This window comes from Xiphophorus maculatus, chromosome 4 (genome assembly GCF_002775205.1).
Source record: "Xiphophorus maculatus strain JP 163 A chromosome 4, X_maculatus-5.0-male, whole genome shotgun sequence".
Classification (NCBI taxonomy): domain Eukaryota; kingdom Metazoa; phylum Chordata; class Actinopteri; order Cyprinodontiformes; family Poeciliidae; genus Xiphophorus; species Xiphophorus maculatus.
Genome location: NC_036446.1, coordinates 11,742,491 through 11,761,672, shown reverse-complemented (window position 1 = coordinate 11,761,672; position 19,182 = coordinate 11,742,491). Strand labels below are relative to the sequence as shown.

Below are 19,182 nucleotides of genomic sequence, written 5' to 3'. Positions count from 1 at the left end.
TACAAGAACAAAGGGGGCAGACAGGAGTCTGAATGCTGGGTTCCTGACACATCCAACTCTGTTATTGAGTCTTCTTTTTGTGACATGAACATGTACAAAAAGGCAAAAAGAATAGCACAGTAAAATCTGTGATTTTTAGGATTTTATCCATAGAACTTTAGAGTCATTACTTAAAACGTGTATACTATATATGCTAAGACAAGTCTAAGAATGACCTGCAAACTCTCAGGAACTTTAATTATTCTGTTTGTCTTCATCCGGAAGCAAACTGTTGAAGCTTTATGTCACAAATAAAGCTTTTGTTTCCCAGAGAGCCACTGAGAGGCAGAGTAAGAGTCATATTTTTATAAGCAACAAAATCAAAATACATCAGAAATTGTTTTTAAAACCCTTATTTTTTTTAATCAACAGATTTGAAGCAGACATTGTTAGAATATTTTCTCAATAAATAGTTATTGAAATCTAAGAGTTTATGTCTGATCCTTCACTCATGTGATTCTCAGTAATACATAATGCATTTTCTCTCTCCAGCATTAGAAATTACATCCAGAAAAAAAGATGGTTTACAAAGACATTAAAACTGTGTATGTTAAATTATCTTAAGCAAAAGGTTTGTTGTTCCGTTCTATTAATTTTGATAGAGAACTGAACCATCATTGTTTTGCCCCCTCACTGTTTAATGTGTCAATTGTTTGGTAATTTTCCTTTCCTTCTTTGGTTACACATTTGGTACATTCAACCATAATTTTTTACAGAATTGTGAAAGACACTACACAGTACTTAGCAGCGATAAGCTGATGAAATTAATTGTTGCGGTGATATCAGCTCAGCTACAGCGAGAGAGATAGCAAGGGAGAATACTTTCTGGATGTATTATGTCCACTATCACAAACATCGGCAAGACTCAGCAAATCCAGAGTCCTGCATAGAGAGGGAGAGCAAAAATAAGGCTAAAACAATTTGTTTCTGCAGATGAACATCATGGACTTCCAGTGGAAATGTAACAGGTGAGGCAAATGGATAGAATGCCTAAATTATAATTAGAGGATATAAAACTGAGCACTAGAAGCACGATGTGAACATTTTCATAACGCAGTATTTAGCTTCAGCTTGGGTTTGGAAAAAAGACTTAAAATTATTGTATAAAATGATGTCATAAAACCAAATATTGAAATTTGGTCAAAAGGAAAGAAGTAATATTGAAATATTTGTACTCAGATAAGTGCAGTAACATTTCTCTTATTAAGATGCTTTATTAAGCATCTACTTCTTTTGACAACTAAAAATTTCAAGCTTTCAGAGTATATTAAGTCAACAAATCTAACAAATCATCATTATATCAAGCTGCCTGTTTATTGTGACACATTATATTCAAACATTTTAATACTGTCAAAATAAAACTACTGTAAATTTATTGGTTTAAAACAAACTGCACTAGGACCGTTTTTAAAGATTTGATAAATATGTTTGTCTTACCTTTGTGCTGTCAGTACAACCAGCCTGGTTACAGGCCCTCAGCTGGTAGACAAACTCCTGAAAGGGCCCGATCCCTCCCACATCAGTAAAAGTATTTTCATCTCCACGGTAACGCTCTTGTCCATCTCGCAGCACAACATAATGGGTTATAATACCTAAAATAAACCGGAGAAAGATCTTCTCAGCATTTTAGTCCACCCACAACTAAACTCAAGGACAGACAAAGATGATGCTTTGTAACACATCACTATAACTCTTAAGAAAAGAAAATTAAACAAACATGCGCACTCACCGTTAGGTCTGGCTGGAGCTTGCCATTGCAGCTGGACGATGTCATTTCGTTCGCCCTGCCGACTCCAGCGGGGTGGGGCCAATCCCCATGGCTTGTCTTCACTTGTTGTCACTGTCGTAACATCAGTGGAGCCGGGGCCGAAGCTGTTCCAGCCTCTCACTCGATACTCATAGGTTGTAAAAGGCTCCAGATCAGTGTCTACATCAAAACAAGGATGAGAAAAAATGCAAATAATGGAAAATAAATCTTTCTTTTCCAAATACAACATTTTGTATTTGTGGTTGTGACCTCTGACATCCATTCAAACCTGGCACTAACATCTCTCATCGATCCATTGAATCAGCTAGGATGGCGTGTTGAACGCACTCAAAAAGGTTTTGAGGTTGGGTTATCTTTTTCTGTTCTCTGCATTTTGCTGCTGCTTTGCATCATTTACAGGCCTTATCTCTGCACTGGACTCAATTTCTGAAGCAAACTTCTGTAAATACATACAGATATTACCATGTCAACCACATAGGAACAACTTGGACCTATTGTTTATGTGGCAGGCCTCATTTCCTTTGACACAAACACAGCAGATCCACAAATTAAGTAATTTTTTGTCAGATAAATGTTGTGTAACTTTTTAATAATTAGTTTAACTAACAAAGAGTTGAAGGTCCTCAAAACTTTAAGAACTAAGTTAACCTGAAAAATTCCATCAGAATGATCTTTCTAAATCAATAAGTGAGATATAAAAGACAGTACACCTACTGTATCTAACTTATTCATTTGCAGATAAAAAGAACTTGCAAATAATTTTTTAATAAGGAAGTGAATGGAATGTGGGAGAGTGATCTTAAAAAAAGGGGGGCTACCCTGATAACAAGGAAGGGAAAACAGAAACTCAATTCTACACACAGACAATTGGAGGCAACTAAGGAGTATCTCAGGAAGTTCTCCTAAAGAAGCACCTGCAAAAATATGCTTGTGGTCAAGGAAAGGTTAGTTATGTCTTACTCACAGTTTAACAAGTTCATCCTCTCTGGGGTGAGAACACTAAACCTTTAAATAAAAAACAACTAGTAATATAAAACTACTAATGTAAGAAAGATAACAAAACATAATAATTCTAACAGTTGTGTGAAAACTGGTGACAGTTTTACTGCAGCAGAGCTTCATCTTGTAAGGTAACAAATAATTTGTGCTTCATAACTTCTCTCATATCAAGTGTGATGGGTCATAAGGTCAAGCTTATAAGTTTTGCAGTTGAAAAAAGTCCATTGTTAACTGCTTAGATAAATCTGGACTGTTTACATGCCCCCCCCCCAAAAAAAATGCTGCAGGTGACTGAACTCATTGGCAGTTTTATACAAACATCGATTAACCTCCTGATAGTTTTGTCATCAGACAGCAGCGTCATGCAGTATTATGTTTATGTTGATGTAAAGCAGATAAAGAGGAATATTTTATCACTCAGACTGAATTCTAATACCAGGTGTGATCAGATATGCCTAAATCTATCCATTTGTACGTGAATCAGTCAGATGAGGTCATACAGAAAAAAACAGGTACAGGACAGAATGTTTCAAAAAGATACTTTGTGCAACTATGCTGTATAAAGTATCTTATTACAGGAAACTGTAATAAGAGTTGGTGTCTGAATCTACTTTTCACAATTTTTTTTCCTTTTCGTAATATAAATGTTTCAAAATACAACAAAGGAGCAAAAATCTATTCTTTCGGCAGACTGGGCGGAGTAAGTGAAAAAGAAAACTTCAGGGGATTTTCAACGTCTTCCTTTTCTTAGGACGTATGAACCTTTAATGACACAAAGGAAAGGTTTATGTCCACAACATCAGTTTAAAGATTCATCTTTCAAGCTGTTTACTATTATACTGCAAACTGTAAGATATAACACAAATATGCACTGCCACTGGTGCAAAGTTGTAAACATGTGGCCATGACGACAGTCCCCTGACGCTAAGATTGTTACAACCCTTCTGGTGATGAGGTGTTACGTTACAGGAACATATATACATACAAATGCACTCGCACACATACATGGGCATTGCTTTTAGTAGTGCAAAGGGACTGCTGCTGTAAATGGCTCTGCTTAAATGGCCAGTCTGGGGCTCTTGTCTTTACTGCTGTCATAACTTAAGTAGCAAAACACAGAGGAACACAAATGTAAATACACATCAAACGTCTTTGTTCCCCAAAAAAGATCTCAGTGCTTTGTCTGATTATTAACTTTTATGAATATAGGTTGTTTGTTGACAAAGTGGTACAATTTTATGGCTCTAACTATAAATACAAAGCTGTTGGGGTTTGATCTTTGTATATCATGATACCCTGTGTGCAAGTGTGCATGTGTGCGTTTGTGTGTGCATGAGAAACATCTGGTGTATGGTGGGTGGCGACAGCTTTATGTGCCTCTGCCCAGATGGTGTCACAGCATCGCCCTGAAACTCTTATTCTAACCGCTCTATGCCACACACACAAAGTAATCACAGCACATATGTAGACCTACAGAGATACTAACTGAATTAAAACGCATGTGAAATATGTGTAATTATTGTTATAGAACTAAACATGATATAAATACTCTTGATCACCTTTAATACTGAACAAAAAGTCTGCAATACCCAAATAAACAGTGTGTGGCTGGACCAAAAATGAAGACACAATCATCCACAGACAGACACATAAACTTACTCCCTTTGGGCTAATAAACTGTGGATCATTTTGAAACAGCATCTAAATGCCCATCTTGCTTTAATTACATACAAGTCTACAGCTCAGAGAGGATTAGCTGCTCACAGCGATTACCTTACACTGCAACAGCTGTTTTAAGTGTAGCATGGTATGTGTGTGATTCTGCAGGGGTGACGACCTCTCTGTACGGTCACCTGATTTCAGCAGCAAACACATTCAAATATAGACTTCTAAAGGCTCATAATGTGACTGAGTTCTGCTCTTTTCATATAACTATTCTGCATTAGTTGTGCAACAATCTTACAAAGCAATTACAGCTGAAGTTGTTTTGGGGTATGTCAGTTACGGGAAAAAAATAAATAAAATAAATCAAGAGACTGACAATTCTCCATCCTAAAGCTCAATCAGATCAGTGGGGAGCCCCTGCAAACATCAGTTTTTTAGTTTTACCACATATACTCAATTTGAATTAGGCTGGGTTCTAATTAAGGTATTTTAATATATTTAGTTCTGAATTATTTGACAGTAGCTCTGACAGTATGAATATGGTTATTGTCCTGCTGTAATGTCTACCAACACTTTACTTCGATTAAATAAATTTAGGTGTTTTGAAGGATTTCTCAAACATGCATGAATGAGTCAAAACAGTGCATTTGATGAAGAAATTATGTTATAACATGATATACAGCTCAAACAAGTCAATTTTGGATCATTCTGTTCTTTGTTCCATTAACTTATTGTTTATGAAGTTAAGGAAATATCTAGAAAAATGTATTTATGAAGCTTTTAAAAATAGGGTAAAGGTGGTATAATGCTAGTTTCCTCTCTCCTTATTGGTCTGATTTAGCTGTGTGCACATAAAACTTTTAGTTTGTTGTCATGATATTTTGTAAATGTCACAGTTTTTGAATGGCCTAATTGTTTTTCCTTTGTTAGATATTGTAATGAAACTCTAGGCTTTAATCCAACTGAGAACATAAGACAGGACTTGAAACTAAAGATCACAGAACTTCTATCCAATCAGACTGAAATTGCAATATTTTTGCCAAGAAGAACTGGTAAAAATCCAATTTTCTACATGTGCACAACCATTCAAGACAAACCCTAAAAAGCTTCCAGCTATAATGCAATGAAAACACTGATACAACAAATTTATTTATTTACCTGTATATGTGTGAACACTGGCCTCTCCACTGTACACCACCTCCTCATGTGATGAGCACAGAGTTCCTCCTGACTCTGAGTTCTTGGTATTTGTGTGACTGTTTCTGTCAGCTATTTTGTTAGGATTTCCACTTATGCTTGTATGAGCTGGCAGGACAGTAGAGAGGGTTTCCAGCCTGGTGCTGATGAATGACGTTTGTGCCACTGGTTGTGTGTCGGGGTGTGGGTGTGCAGTCAGGACCCAAGTGCAGGCAGTCAGAGATGGATCAAGGTCACAGGAGCCACAGTAAGATGTAGCAGCAGCAGCCACGGGACACACAACTCCCTGCAAACACTGGGCCTGCACAAAGGAGGAAAAGAGACCACGCAATAAGAGAAGAGTTTCTTAGCATCAGTTACAATACAGAGTATCTTTTGTATTCAAATGTGTAAATTTTGGAGTTTAAAGCAGCTTTAAAGCAGCAAATCTAGTGCATGTCTTTTTGCATATGTGTGTGTGCTTTACATGCACCTTAATGACATCATTAGGGCTAATGAGCGCTCCCACTCTTTGTCTGAGTGCGTGCATGTGTGTGTGTATGTGTGCTTGCATGAGCCATCTCATGCTGACTTAGGAACACACAAACACCACATGACCCGAGGTGATAAATGGTGGATGGCACATTCAACGACTCCTGATGTGACAATAAGGACGAGTGGATGGTGGAACTAATTCCATCTGTCCACATGTCCACTTAGCTGACTGAGACAGGTATTAGGTATTTTTTTCACTTACAGTCAGAGGGACAGTGTTTGCTGTTTTCTTGAGCAGAGCAATCAAATTAAAAATAAAACAGTTTGTCGTTGCAAAGTCTTGCAGACGAGACGAGTGGAAAGTGACAATAAAAAACTGAATCCGCTTTGAGAAGTGTATCAACCACAACTTGAAACATACCGGTATCAGCAGCCCGGCTGTGGCTTGATCAGCACAAACGTGCCGTTGGGGGTCAAAACCAATCCCATTGCAGCATTTTTCGTCCAGATGTATGACCTTTGACCCACAACACTGCAGCTTCATTGTGGCATTTCCAGAAGGGTGAATTGTGGGATATCCGTTGTTGTCCATACAGCAAAGTGAGGTTGAAGAGTTTATATACTCTTTTCCACAGCAGATAAAACCTAAAGACAAAAAAAAGCTTGGTGTCATTGTTGTACTGCATCCTTACCTTAGAATGGCAGGTCAAATGGGACTGCTACTTAAAAACAAATACACAGACAGGCAACGTATTTATGGCCTGGTCAAAAGAGACCAAAACTGAACACTTTGGATTCCATTAAACACAATGATTTATAGGTAAAGAAGTCTTAAGATCCTGAAGCAATAGTGAGAGAATCATGGTGTGGGGTTGTTTTTCAGCACCATGCTGGCAAATATACATTCTAGATACAAAAAACTTCTGTCATCTACCAGGATGATGAAGATGAAACAAAAGTGAATGTTTCAATGTGAAAATTATTCCAAACACTTAAAAACTAGTTTCAGAGAAAAAAGCTGTGAGAATAGGTCAACCAATAACCGGAAGGCCAAGATAGTTTTATTGATCCACTCATCACCAACAAAGGCTTTTGTATGGAACAAATTTTAGTAAGTGTGCCATTCTGTTTTATTACTCATAACTTAGTATGTGGACAGCTATGACTTACTTATGTGGTGGACTATAATAATAATAACAATAATAATAATAATAATAAAACAAAAAGCAGAATACAAGCTTGAATTCACAATGAATTCAGAAAGCTCTGGAATTACACACCTGTTTAAAAGATGATATTTCAAAAAGAGAGATATTAGCTCTTGGTGTGTCTGCCTCCATCATTTCAGCATTTGGGTCCTCAACAACCTCATTAAATGACAACATTATGCTGTTGATCCTCTGCATTTCTTACACTCTGCTCTTCATCTGATTTGCTCAGGAACAGTATTTAAGTTGAGCTGAATATTTTTTCTTATCATGCTTATATACATCCACCTATCCTATTCTCTCCTTGGAACCAAGCATATCTCTCTTCCTCTGGTATATTCACGGCTCAGCAGCAATATTCAGGCACCCCTGTTGAAAACGTGTAAAGGAAGAGGAAGTGTGTTTGTCGGAGAGCTGCCATCTCTGACAGTGATAGGTGATGTCTGTCTGCCACTGCATCACCTTCAGCAGCAAGGTGACATTTAAAATACATGCTATTCCTCTATTTGTGTATGTTTTGCCGTGGGATATCAAATTTCAAGGATGTGTTTTTTAACATTCTCCAGATATTCACTTTTCAGATTCAACTCCCTTGAGTAATGTATGGCTGGCATACTGGAACTGCTGAAGAGGCTGAACATTCAAGGCAAAAATAATTGCTGGGAAACATTTTGGGGGTTTGGAAGAGAAAGACATTTTTAAAGTTTTTGATATTTGAATTATTTAAAACTACACACTTCATTTTCAAGGAAATATCAACGTCAGTGGCAAATTATTGAAATGTTTTAAGAACATTAATTTGACTTACATTCTTTGAAATTCAGCTGAAAGTAAAGCAAATGTATGGGAAATAAAAGCTGCATTGAAATGTTTTTTATATGTACTTTTGCACCTTTCAGGCCAATTTAAACATTTAGTCTTCTTAGGTACCCAACTAATATAACTGATAGGAAATCTAAATAAACTAAAAATAAAAGTTGAGTTGTTCAGGTAGGATTTTTTTCAGACATTTAGTCATTTGCATTGAATAGCTAATAAAATGAAAATTATTAAAGCTATGTAAGGTAATTTAAATAAAAAATGGATCATGTGGCATAAGCTTGAAATTTCTAATCTAACAATAAACAAATTATGTACAGTTGAGTTCATTCAACTGAAATATATTTCAGACAAGAAATGGAGCAAATAACAAAAACAATATAAAATATGGCACTCAAAACCAGTTAAAGCACATCCTGAACCTGAGGTGCTGTCTGGCAAAGACGTTCCTTCCACATAATCTGTAATTACACTGAAAGAAGATTTGACCTGCAGATAGATAAAATATGACTAATGCCATAATATTAAAATGGGCAACAGAAAACCAAATGTTACTGTCATGAATTATTTTGTGTAGATGCTCCATGCTGAGCCCTGCTAGATGCCACCGGGGGGGGCGGCCCACGATGGCCATCCTTAAATCCACCATTGCTTCCAGGCTTCGGTTGTGCATTCAATTAAGGTTATAATATACTGTTAGAGTCAGCAGCTCCCTACTGTGACCCTACATTAGAAATACAAATGAGGGTAGAAGGATTACTCTAAAAATGTGCTGTGACGATGGAAAATAAAAGCGTTTATTGTAAATTTGAGTCATCTGTCTTTACAGAACAATTTATGTGTTGCTTAGATGAAGAAAACAATGATATGCTAAAAAGTCATTAAGGACTATTTAACAAGTAAATATATCCTTTACTTTGGCATCATCTACCCCCAGCTGTGTTGGCTATTTTATTTAATAACGGACATTAAACTCTAAGTCATAGCTCTATATCATGGCCCTGTAATGGGGCTGCAGCTAGTTATAAAGTGATAAATAACTTATTGTTTCACGCTCTAATCAGCATTCACACTTCACGCACATTAAGTGTTGTTAATTTAAGCAATCATTCCACTTAAAGGCCAAAAGTTGAGAATGGCACATATTTTATTCTGCGCTGTTGCAGAGCATTATATGCTCAACACATCCATCACAGGCTCCATATGACAGGGAACCGCATGTGTGTGTGATTGTGTGACATAAAGGCAGCCTGACGGCTACTAACTCACTTAGCAGCGGCAGATGTTGCGGAGCGGGGTCTTGGTGGCCAATTCCCTCTGCGCCTTACTTCAGCTTCAATGACGCGCAAATAAACAGCTCAACACTTTTCTAAAATAGCTTTCCTTTACTCATCCCTTGTCCTCCTGCCAGTCTTACTTCTACTCCTCTGTTTAAACATAAAGCATAAAACAACTAACATGTTTTAGTCTAAGCTGCACCAAGCCAGTGGTTTTCATCTGTAGCCTCTGGTAGACCAGACCTAGACCCCAGCTCTTACTGGTGACCATTTATAAGACTTAAAGTTTCAGCATTTCTCTCCATCTTCAGTTATTTTTGGTGTCTTTTCTTCTGACACAATCTGGTCTCCATCACCACCTTTTTCTTTGTTATAAAATTATTTTCTTTTAAAACTAAGTGCAGCTTGCAGCACCCTAGACAACTTTTTTGCAGATAAGAGCCCTCACTTCACCTATTTATTGAGTTAGAAAGTTTTTTGCTTTTTGCAACTTTTTTTCTTGGCAACATCTTGAGGATTTTCTCTTGTCACAAACTTTGTTTCCACATTTACTTTTTTTCTGTCTCTCTGCAACTTTACAGTTCAGTCTGATGTTTGTTTACAGTACTGCAGCTTTCGTTATTATTGCATTATCATCCATTCAGCAGAAATCCAATCCCTGTCTTTGTAAGCGTTATCTGACATGCCTGAACATTTGTGTTAACATTCTGTAACACACACACATACACAGATTTTTTTTCTCCACGTCTCCATAAGCTGTGTTTTTTCAATGATTGTCTATGCGTAGACAACATTTTATTACACACCTCTTGTTTTCTCTTTTGCATCACTGAAAGCTTCAGCCCTAATCTTCAGATTTACGCAGGATTTGCATACATTCGTTAATAGCGTCGGGAGCGCAGCGTCAACACAAGGTGCTTAGACAATGTGAATTATTATTAGGGTTTCAGTCATTCCACTTAATGATAAGTCAATATTTAGACCCGCCAATGAACTAAAGATAAAAATGTGTGTTGTGGATTAGTAAATCCGAGCTCTCTAGGAGACCAAAGCCCCTCCACAACTTTAAACAAACCAAACACTTTTAAATACCTGAATATATTACAAGGGGTGTGGAACCAAGTGCACAGCAAGTACATGCATTCAGAGCATTTCATTAAGCCTTGCAGACCCTCTGCTTGTTTTACAAATGTGCATCGTTTGTAGACTTCAACGAGAAAACACACCAAAAGGCGTTGTTCTCAATAACACTGTTTACTTAAAAATTCATTTTATTTCTACTCTCCCGTACACATGCATGCATGCTGCTTGGAAAGAGTGTCTGTGTGTGCACATCCTTGCACTTTGTGCTCCTCAGAGGCCTGACTACATGTCATGTCAAGAGATAAAATCAGAGAGGATTGACTTTCTCACACAGTGCACAGAGTTCCCCTGTGAACACACACATATGGACGAGGAGGCAGCAATCACACTTGCATAGTAAAAGATGTACATGTTTTTTCCCAGAAGACCAGTTGTCCTAATGTCTTTGAGAGGTTTTTTTTAAACATTTTTTTTACAGCAACATTACCAGCTGGACTTGTTCATGAAAAAGTGTGCACAGTAATTCATTGTGGTTCTCAAATGTACACACAGTTTTCCCCTTCTAATGTGAAATTTACTTGGTACATCAACTAAAAACCATCTGTTAAGAAAAGGTAAAAAACCCAACAAAAATATGTAAGTACCTAATCACATATTTTAAGTACATAAACCCATAAAGGACATTTTTACTGCATTGTCAACATCCACTTGTGCTTCTTGTGCAAAGGACAAAAAGGATCTCGCTGTGCAAAGGTTTCAGTAGTGAGAACAGTGCACAATGTTGCACAGCATTATTTATATGCTATGGATGATTGAGATGTTCCAATGAGGCCATTAAAAGGCCATCAGAAACCTGCAGAGATTTCCAAGCAGCCTATTTTCAGGGACTTAAATTTAGGCATCTGAGTAAGAATTAGGTCATAAATTTTATTTTATTTTGACTTATAAGAAGCACATAAGTTAAAAGAAATGTTCATGCTTTCAATCAATTAGTAATTAGTGTTTTACAGTTGGACTCCAAAAGTTATTTAGTTCTCATTTGTACTGTGCAAGTTATATTTAGCATTACTTTGATTTAGTTGTTAAATATATATATTTTTTTACTTTCTAGAGTTTTATTTAAGCAGGTTCCCAGATAATAAATTAGATTCTTGATTTAACTGGTGATCAGGTCCCAATTTATTTTCAGCAAGGAAGCAATCTACCTTGGGTAATACAACTTTTTAAAAATTTTCAAGGACTGAAGTGGTCTAAAGTATGAAAGAACTTCAAGTAAGTTTAGAGATTGCTATTGCTGTGTTAGTAAACGTCTGATTTTGAAGATTATAAATATATCCTCACATTATCCTGGCATTTAACAAATAGAAATAATTTTAGTGATTCTAGGTAATCCAAAACAAGAAAGGTTTTGTCTGACTTAACTTCAGACAAAAAAAGTGCATCTTTTTATTCAGAATATGGATGTAACTGATTCATATTTTGGAGAAACTTTGTTTTATGTGACACAAAAATGACAACATTTTATGTTTAAAACCATGTTTAAAAAAATATTGTTTAGAATAATTACCAAATAAACAAAATTGTCAATACATTTAGTCAAAAAAGTTACGTACTTATCTAATATTAATCTAAAACAGATTTTTGTAAAGACAGCAGATCTAAAACATTATGTGTAAAAAATATTGACATTGTGGTGACAAATTTATTTTAAGTTAACTGATCTATAATATGTTACAGCAGCAATAAGAATACAACAAATGCAAATACAACTTGGTCTGACTGTAGTGTCTGACAGCCTGTGCTTTTACTCTTGCCAGTCATTAAAGTAAACCTAATAGAAAAGTCATCATCATAAATACATTAACAGAGAGAGAAATGTCTTCCCGAGTTACGGGAGCACTTTGTCTTATAAAGCAGCCAGACGCTGCTGTTTGGAATGCACTGGTGTTGGCCATTTTCTAACCCATCAATGATGAGAGGCTTTTGGCAATGATAGACATTCATACAGATATTTACACACTGGGAAACTGAGGAAAACCTACAGAAAAAATAAGCAAAGAACCAGTGACGATCCATCTAAACTGCAGATACATTCAGACACGTATGAACACAGAGACTTGCATAAAAAGTGTTGAATGGAGGAAGTTTAAATAAGAAGTCCATGCACATTTGCACTCACATACAAGCAAATGCTTTCCCTCTCACTACGCAGCCAGTCTCTGAGTGAGCTAGCTTAACTACTGGGATAATTTCCCTCCAGCAAATGGTCACTGTGCCCTTGAAAAACATATTTGATTATTACTTTTTCTCCCCCTCCTCTTTTTTTCTTTTAGCATCATCACAGCCATTTTCATCACGCGCTCTGATGATGGCACGGCAAGGCGCGTTAAGATAACACCCCGGCACCGCCAGGCTTTTAACACTTAAACGGTGAAAAGGGATATTCAGATTTGTCCTTGAACGTTTGGATAGGGCCTGCTGGGCTGGGACAGAGGGAGGGAGTAAGTAAGAGAAGGAGTTAAAGAAATGCTCACAATTTTAAGATTTACTCACTTTCAAGAAAAAAAAAAGTGAGGTGGGCTGAGCATTTAAGGTAGCACCCACAGTGAGAAATAGGGCTAGTGAGGTTGAAGGGCAGACCGAAGAGTTTGAGACCTGGACGCTAGAAAGAAAAAGTGTAAAGGGGAAATGATTAGTGAAGCGCACAGTGAAGTGGGAGAGAGTTGGGACACAATGGGAGGCCGAAAGTTTCCCACAAGTTCCTTTAAACACCATCTAATCTCACTAAAGTCTTAGTTGCACATTTTATATACCAACTAAGACTCTAAAGAAAAAAGAATTAAATAAGATTATAAGTTGGTACTGAACCTGCAGCATAGCAGGAAGTACTGCGAGAAAAATGGCACTCTTCGAAGACAAACAGTGTTTAATATACTTGAAAGTGAAATCGAATGCTGTTTGAACAAACAAGCAGATTTGAAAGGAAGGGATTTAGCACAGAGACTTTGTGTGATTGTGTAACAACTGGAGAGACGGAGGGAAGGATTAGAGCACATCTCAATAACACACCAGAAACAAAAAAAGCAAAGTTAGGTTAGTGTTTCTGATCAGTTTCATTAATCAGCCAGAACATTATAACCACTTACAGGTAGGAGAAGCAGTGATTCTAGCCTTGTTTTGTTGCAGTCATGAACAGAGTATTTTTTGTTGTATACTGATTATATTTTATGAAATGCAACTGAACTATTCACAAAATCAAATAAAAAGTAGTTTTTTTTTTGTTTTTTTTTTTCATATATCCGGCTGTAAACTGTGGTGAAAAAGCAACAGAGAAAATCACAAACTTGAGAGGATTTTGAAGGAAAGCCCATTCCTATATTTGGGGGAGACTTAAGAACTACCAACTAGTTCTTTAGTTGGTACTTCCAGAACTATCAGACACAGGTATAACCAAGCCATGGGCTACAACTGTGATGGGCCAGCTGTTAAGCTACTAATGACCTAGAGAATTTCAAAATTTCTCATCTGGGCTACTGAGGAAAAGAGAGGATGTTTGGTGGTTCAAAGTCTTCTTTTCCAATAAAAGTATATTTTGCATTCCTGTCAGGAGGACGAATGGAGGAAAAGAATCCAGGTTGAATTAGATCCAGTGTGAAGTTTCCAGAAGGAGTGATTTGTCAAGCAATATCCTTTGATGGTGTTGATGTGTTTTATCAAGTCCAAAGTTAGTGCAAATAGGGGTTTTACAGATGGGGTGTCCAACGATAACCCTCAAGGGCCAGTATCCTCTAGGTTTTAGTTCTCTCTCTGGTGGTAGTTACTGCCTCCTCAGCGTTTGAATATTCTGCAGAGGCCTGTTAACAAGCCATCATTTGATCCAGGTGTGTTAAACCAGGATGAGAACTAAAACATGCAGGATACCAGCCTTTATTTTAGAGCATATGCTGCTATGCTATATGAAGATGCTGGTTCCATTATTGTATTAAAATAAGAAACTCTCTGAGAGATAGTCATAGAGTTTACCATATTGAAACACCTTATAACGAGAGGAGATAACCTTAAGGTTTATGAACTTTGATTTCAGCTTTTTAGTTGTGCAGGTGGATTTTCAAACCATAGAAGAACATGTAGGACTATTTTCAAGGTTATTTTGAAAGCAAAAAAATCAACTCCTCTTAAATGGGTACAAACTCAAATGATATCAGGAGAGACTCGATACTAGAAATCTCAAATCTCAAAGTTAGATTTAAAACAAATTAAGATAAAGATGAAACTCAATAAAACAGAGTTTAGATTTGTTACCCTGGAAGCGTGAAGGTTTCCACATCCATGTTTCCCTACAAGTGTATGTGTTTATATTTAACTGCGGTTTTGTGTTGATATGAATACTGGTGTGTTTGTGTACATGTGCACATGTGCGCACAAGCCGGTATGCGTATCTGTTGCCAGACAGCTGTCTCCTGGCATTGCTGTTCCCCTGCAGTGTGTGTGTATGGTTGTTGACAGTGTGGACGGTAATGTGTGATAGATCGCACTTCAGGGACCCCATAATCACATCAGCCTAACCTAGTCTATCAGCTGGGCACAATGGGATACCCTTCACTCCTCCTTTAATCTGCTCCATCTACCTCTTCACAATTATTCTGTTCTTTCCAGCTCTCACCCCTACTGACTTTAACCCTCCTTTATCCTGGTATTTTAAATATTTACTAGCTAGCGCTAGTTCTCTTTAGCGTTTTCTTGAATCTTCCGTTTCTTGTTGTTTGCAATTAAATTTGTATTTTTTGCACAATATAAATATTTCAATGAATTCTGTTTGTGCAGGTTTTTCTCCTCAACTTTGCACCAACTCAGCTTTAAAAATCTTACTTTCCCATAAAAGTAAAACAAATTATCTTCAGATGAAATAGGACAGAGTAGTGAGTGCAAGTGATGCCAAGGTTAAATAAACTATCCTGCTGTAGCGTGGCTGCATGCATGATGTGTGTGTGACTCTTTGGAAAACGATGAGTTGGGTTGAGGTTGCATAGCTAGCCACAGCGCTCCCCGACTGTGCATAGCACCCGGCAAATGGCCCTTAGCCTTGCTAGCACTCCTAGCTCTACAATCCATCATACCATATGCTCTCAATAGGGAAGCTAACGCTAATGACTGATGAGTAAATGAGAAGGAGGGAGGGTGACAAGAAAGAAGATAATATGGAATAAGAAAGAAAGAGTTAGAGACCAAGCAAAGAACAGACTGATTAATTAGACAAAACCAAAGGTGACATCAAAGATAAAAATGAGATGGAAAAATAAGTAAAAGAGGAAGAAGAAAAAGTTGAGATGGAGGGGAGCATATGCACTCCTGGGGAGGCCTTTTCAAGTGAAGGATGACCATAGAGACTGCTCAGTTACAAGAAAGAAAAGAGGACGTGGTTCAGGAGAAGAAAAGAACAAAAAACAACATTATCAATCAACTGAAGAGGTCAAAGGATTGTAACGTTGTCTAGAAATAAGACAAAACTGGAAGATTCTCCAGGATAGTGTCTTATCTACAGTCTATCAAGAGACTAAACAGGAAAATTTAGTAACAGACAAGAAATCAAAAAAGGAAATCTGGTAGAGTTTGTCTAATCATGCATTTATTTTGTGATAAGTAAATTGTTGAAGCAGAGATCTTGTGTGTGCTTGTAATTGTGTGTGTGCTTGCGTGAAGTATGGTTGATAGGCTAATGGAATACTATAAGCCTGCCCATATGGGGCCATTGTTTATAGGTGATGAATAGAGTCCACGTGTCTTTATCTGGCATTCAACACAAGGCAAACCCTGCCGAGGGCACCCTGTTGACTTCGAGTGTGTGTGTGACTGTGTGTTTAATATGTGTATGTGTGTGACAATGAGTGTGTGTGAGACAAAGAATGAGTGTGTATTTCTCCTGCTGTGTGCTTGGCAGTGCCCTCAATGGTGCCATCCTGAGCGCGTTTCATCATCATCTGCCATGACAAAGATGTCTAATGACACACACGTACGTTGACACCGACACATAGACACACGCACAGTCCCATCTGTGCCGTGGTATCTGGGTGCTTTGGGACACTGCGGGAGAGGAGGACAGGGAAACGACCCCACGTTCCTGCACCATGTGTCTACCTCTCAACCCATTCTTATCCTCTCTTCTATCGTTTGTCATCTTCTTCCTAATTCTCTCATCCACTCACTCTCATAAACACAAAGATACCACCAGGAATTTGACCCTGACAAAACCTCTTTTTTTGCATCACAATAACTAGTTTTCTAAACAAACGGTCTTTTGAGCACAGCACTTAAGAGTGAAGCACTTTACTAGCAAACATTTTTTGGGAAAAGTCTAGGTAGTTGCATATTCAATGGAATCCCAACCCATTTGCAACTTTTGCTGCTTCTATAGGACTACATGTGTGGTTTCCTCTGCCACGCACCTGGTTTATATGTATGTACAGCATCATCACAGCAAACCAAGACATCGTCTACGATTTTGCCTCCACAGCATTGGACCCCGTAGCCATCATGCAGTCTCCCACTGCAGCAAAGCTGGCCGCCTGTCATGGAGTAAGGAACCCCCCCACAGCAGCTGTCACCGGGCCCCACTGAGACCCGGCCCTGCAAGTGGTCAGGACAGCAGTATTCATCTAGAAAGACAAGGACAGATGAAGGAAAGACTTGAACAGCATTGAGAAGACTAGACTCAAACCAAGTGGAAGATAATTAATCAGATGTTGGTGCAAACAAAGAAAGTAAGAGAACATACTGGTTTTTACAGGAACATAGTATCTTCCACAGCACTGATGATTAGGCTGAGATGGGAGAAGTTTGCCATTGCAGCAAACAGGGTGGGAGGAATCATCCCAACCAAAATAAAGCTCATCACAGCAATGATGATGTGACTTTCTTGTGTGTAGTAATCCATTGCAGCATATCTGCTTAACACACAAGTGCATATACAAGGGGGAAAAGTTTATTTTTGAAGATCTACAGTATATAGAAAAATCTACACTTTCAAAACTGTTCATCATATTAGCATATGGAAATAAAATACTGTCTGTGGCTCTGTATTAAGGAAATACACTGCATCATAAAGAAAAAACTCTAGACCTGTGTTACATCTGTATTTATTTGCATTTTAATTATCTTTTTACTGTTGTCAGCATATCCTTACAGTGTATTTGAAATGATAACTTAAATTTAATAGTAGAAGATAAAAATAAAATCATATACCTGTGTTTCAGGATGAAAGCAAGAAGTCCCACACACGCTGTGACCCACAGGACACACCAGATAGGAACATTTAAACCTTAAACCACCGGCACTGTCAGAGGACGGTGTTACCCCTGTTGACCTATCGGTGCATGATCTAAGGGTCCGTCTTAAAACCTCGTAGCCCAGCATGATCCCACTGGGTCTGCCCGGATGGGCCCAATCTAATCTCACCACTCTGTCAGAGGAGAGGTGGAGGGAAGCAAAAACAAAGTGAGAGTGATAGGCAGGAGTAAGTGTCTCCTTCACACTCCATTTTCACAAATGTACACATGCAGTCACACACACTTTCAAACACAAATGAATTCATGCATGGATAATGTCTGACAAAGTTGAGCTACAGTACCAAGGTGTGTATATCTTTATACACTTTACAGTATTGATTTTCTTCCTTTCTTAACGCTGACATTTTAGCAGGGAAAATGATCTGTGTTCTAACACACAGTTACAACCTGCAGAGCATCCTGGGCATCCAGAAACCATAACCTAAAGAAATCAGCATGAAAAAATGGTTTGCAATAATTTTCAGTTTTTCACTTGATGTAAAGCATTACACATGACATCTAGGTGTTCTTTTTAGTGACATTTATATTATACCGATGTCAAATTCAACTCCAGTCAGTTTTACTAATTTCATGCATTTTTATTTTCAAAATTCCCCCCAAAAAAAAAACAAAATCCTGAAATGCGTCAAAAAATGTCCTGTGATTTTATAATGAATGTTTGTTGAAGACTAAGTAAAGTCAATTCCACATCAGGATAAGATGAAAATGTGTTGATTTGAAGGAAAACGGGAGTAAAAAAAAGGGAAATTTAGCTCAATTGCTCCAAAAAATATTAAGAATAAATACAAATATTTGCTGGTTACTTAAAAGCCAATAAAAATCAGCCAAGAATAAATATTAGATAATTAATGGATTTGTAGCAAAACTTTGAATTTGTTTTTATCCTGGAAAAACAAACTTGCAGTGAAGATTGGCACAGAATGAACAGGCTGAAACACTTTTTAGTGTGAAATTGCTCAAAATCAAAGTTAAATAATCCTGATTGATAGATAAAAATATTATTAAATATGTCCAGAATTTTATTTCATTTGTAAAATAAATGTTACTTTACACACTGCGCTGCACAACAGCACACACATTTTTACTTTGAATGCCAAATTATTAGCATAATCCTTAAATATATTCCTAATGACAGGAAGTTGCAAAATTAAAGCCATAAAGTATTTTACACTATTGGGCCAACAAATAAAACAAAACACACTTTACACCAACACTCATCATAATATCCATCAAATTGTACTCACTAAGTAGTAATTAGAATTTTCACACAATAACCAGAAATAATAAAGGTGAATTGCTGTTGTAAAGTA

At 37.3% G+C, this 19,182-nt stretch overlaps 1 protein-coding gene across 1 annotated transcript in view; it reads right to left on the bottom strand.

Moving 5' to 3' along the window:
• Positions 1-19,182, bottom strand: part of ush2a (usherin) — a 198,485-nt gene that overhangs the window by 57,770 nt on the left and 121,533 nt on the right. Inside the window, exons 59-65 of the mRNA XM_023332326.1 lie at positions 17,769-17,985; positions 17,302-17,470; positions 16,973-17,182; positions 6,564-6,787; positions 5,630-5,969; positions 1,769-1,966; positions 1,477-1,631 (exon numbers count right to left, since the gene is read on the bottom strand). Coding sequence (XP_023188094.1) covers positions 1,477-1,631; positions 1,769-1,966; positions 5,630-5,969; positions 6,564-6,787; positions 16,973-17,182; positions 17,302-17,470; positions 17,769-17,985 — 1,513 coding nt within the window. The remainder of the gene's footprint in view (positions 1-1,476; positions 1,632-1,768; positions 1,967-5,629; positions 5,970-6,563; positions 6,788-16,972; positions 17,183-17,301; positions 17,471-17,768; positions 17,986-19,182) is intronic.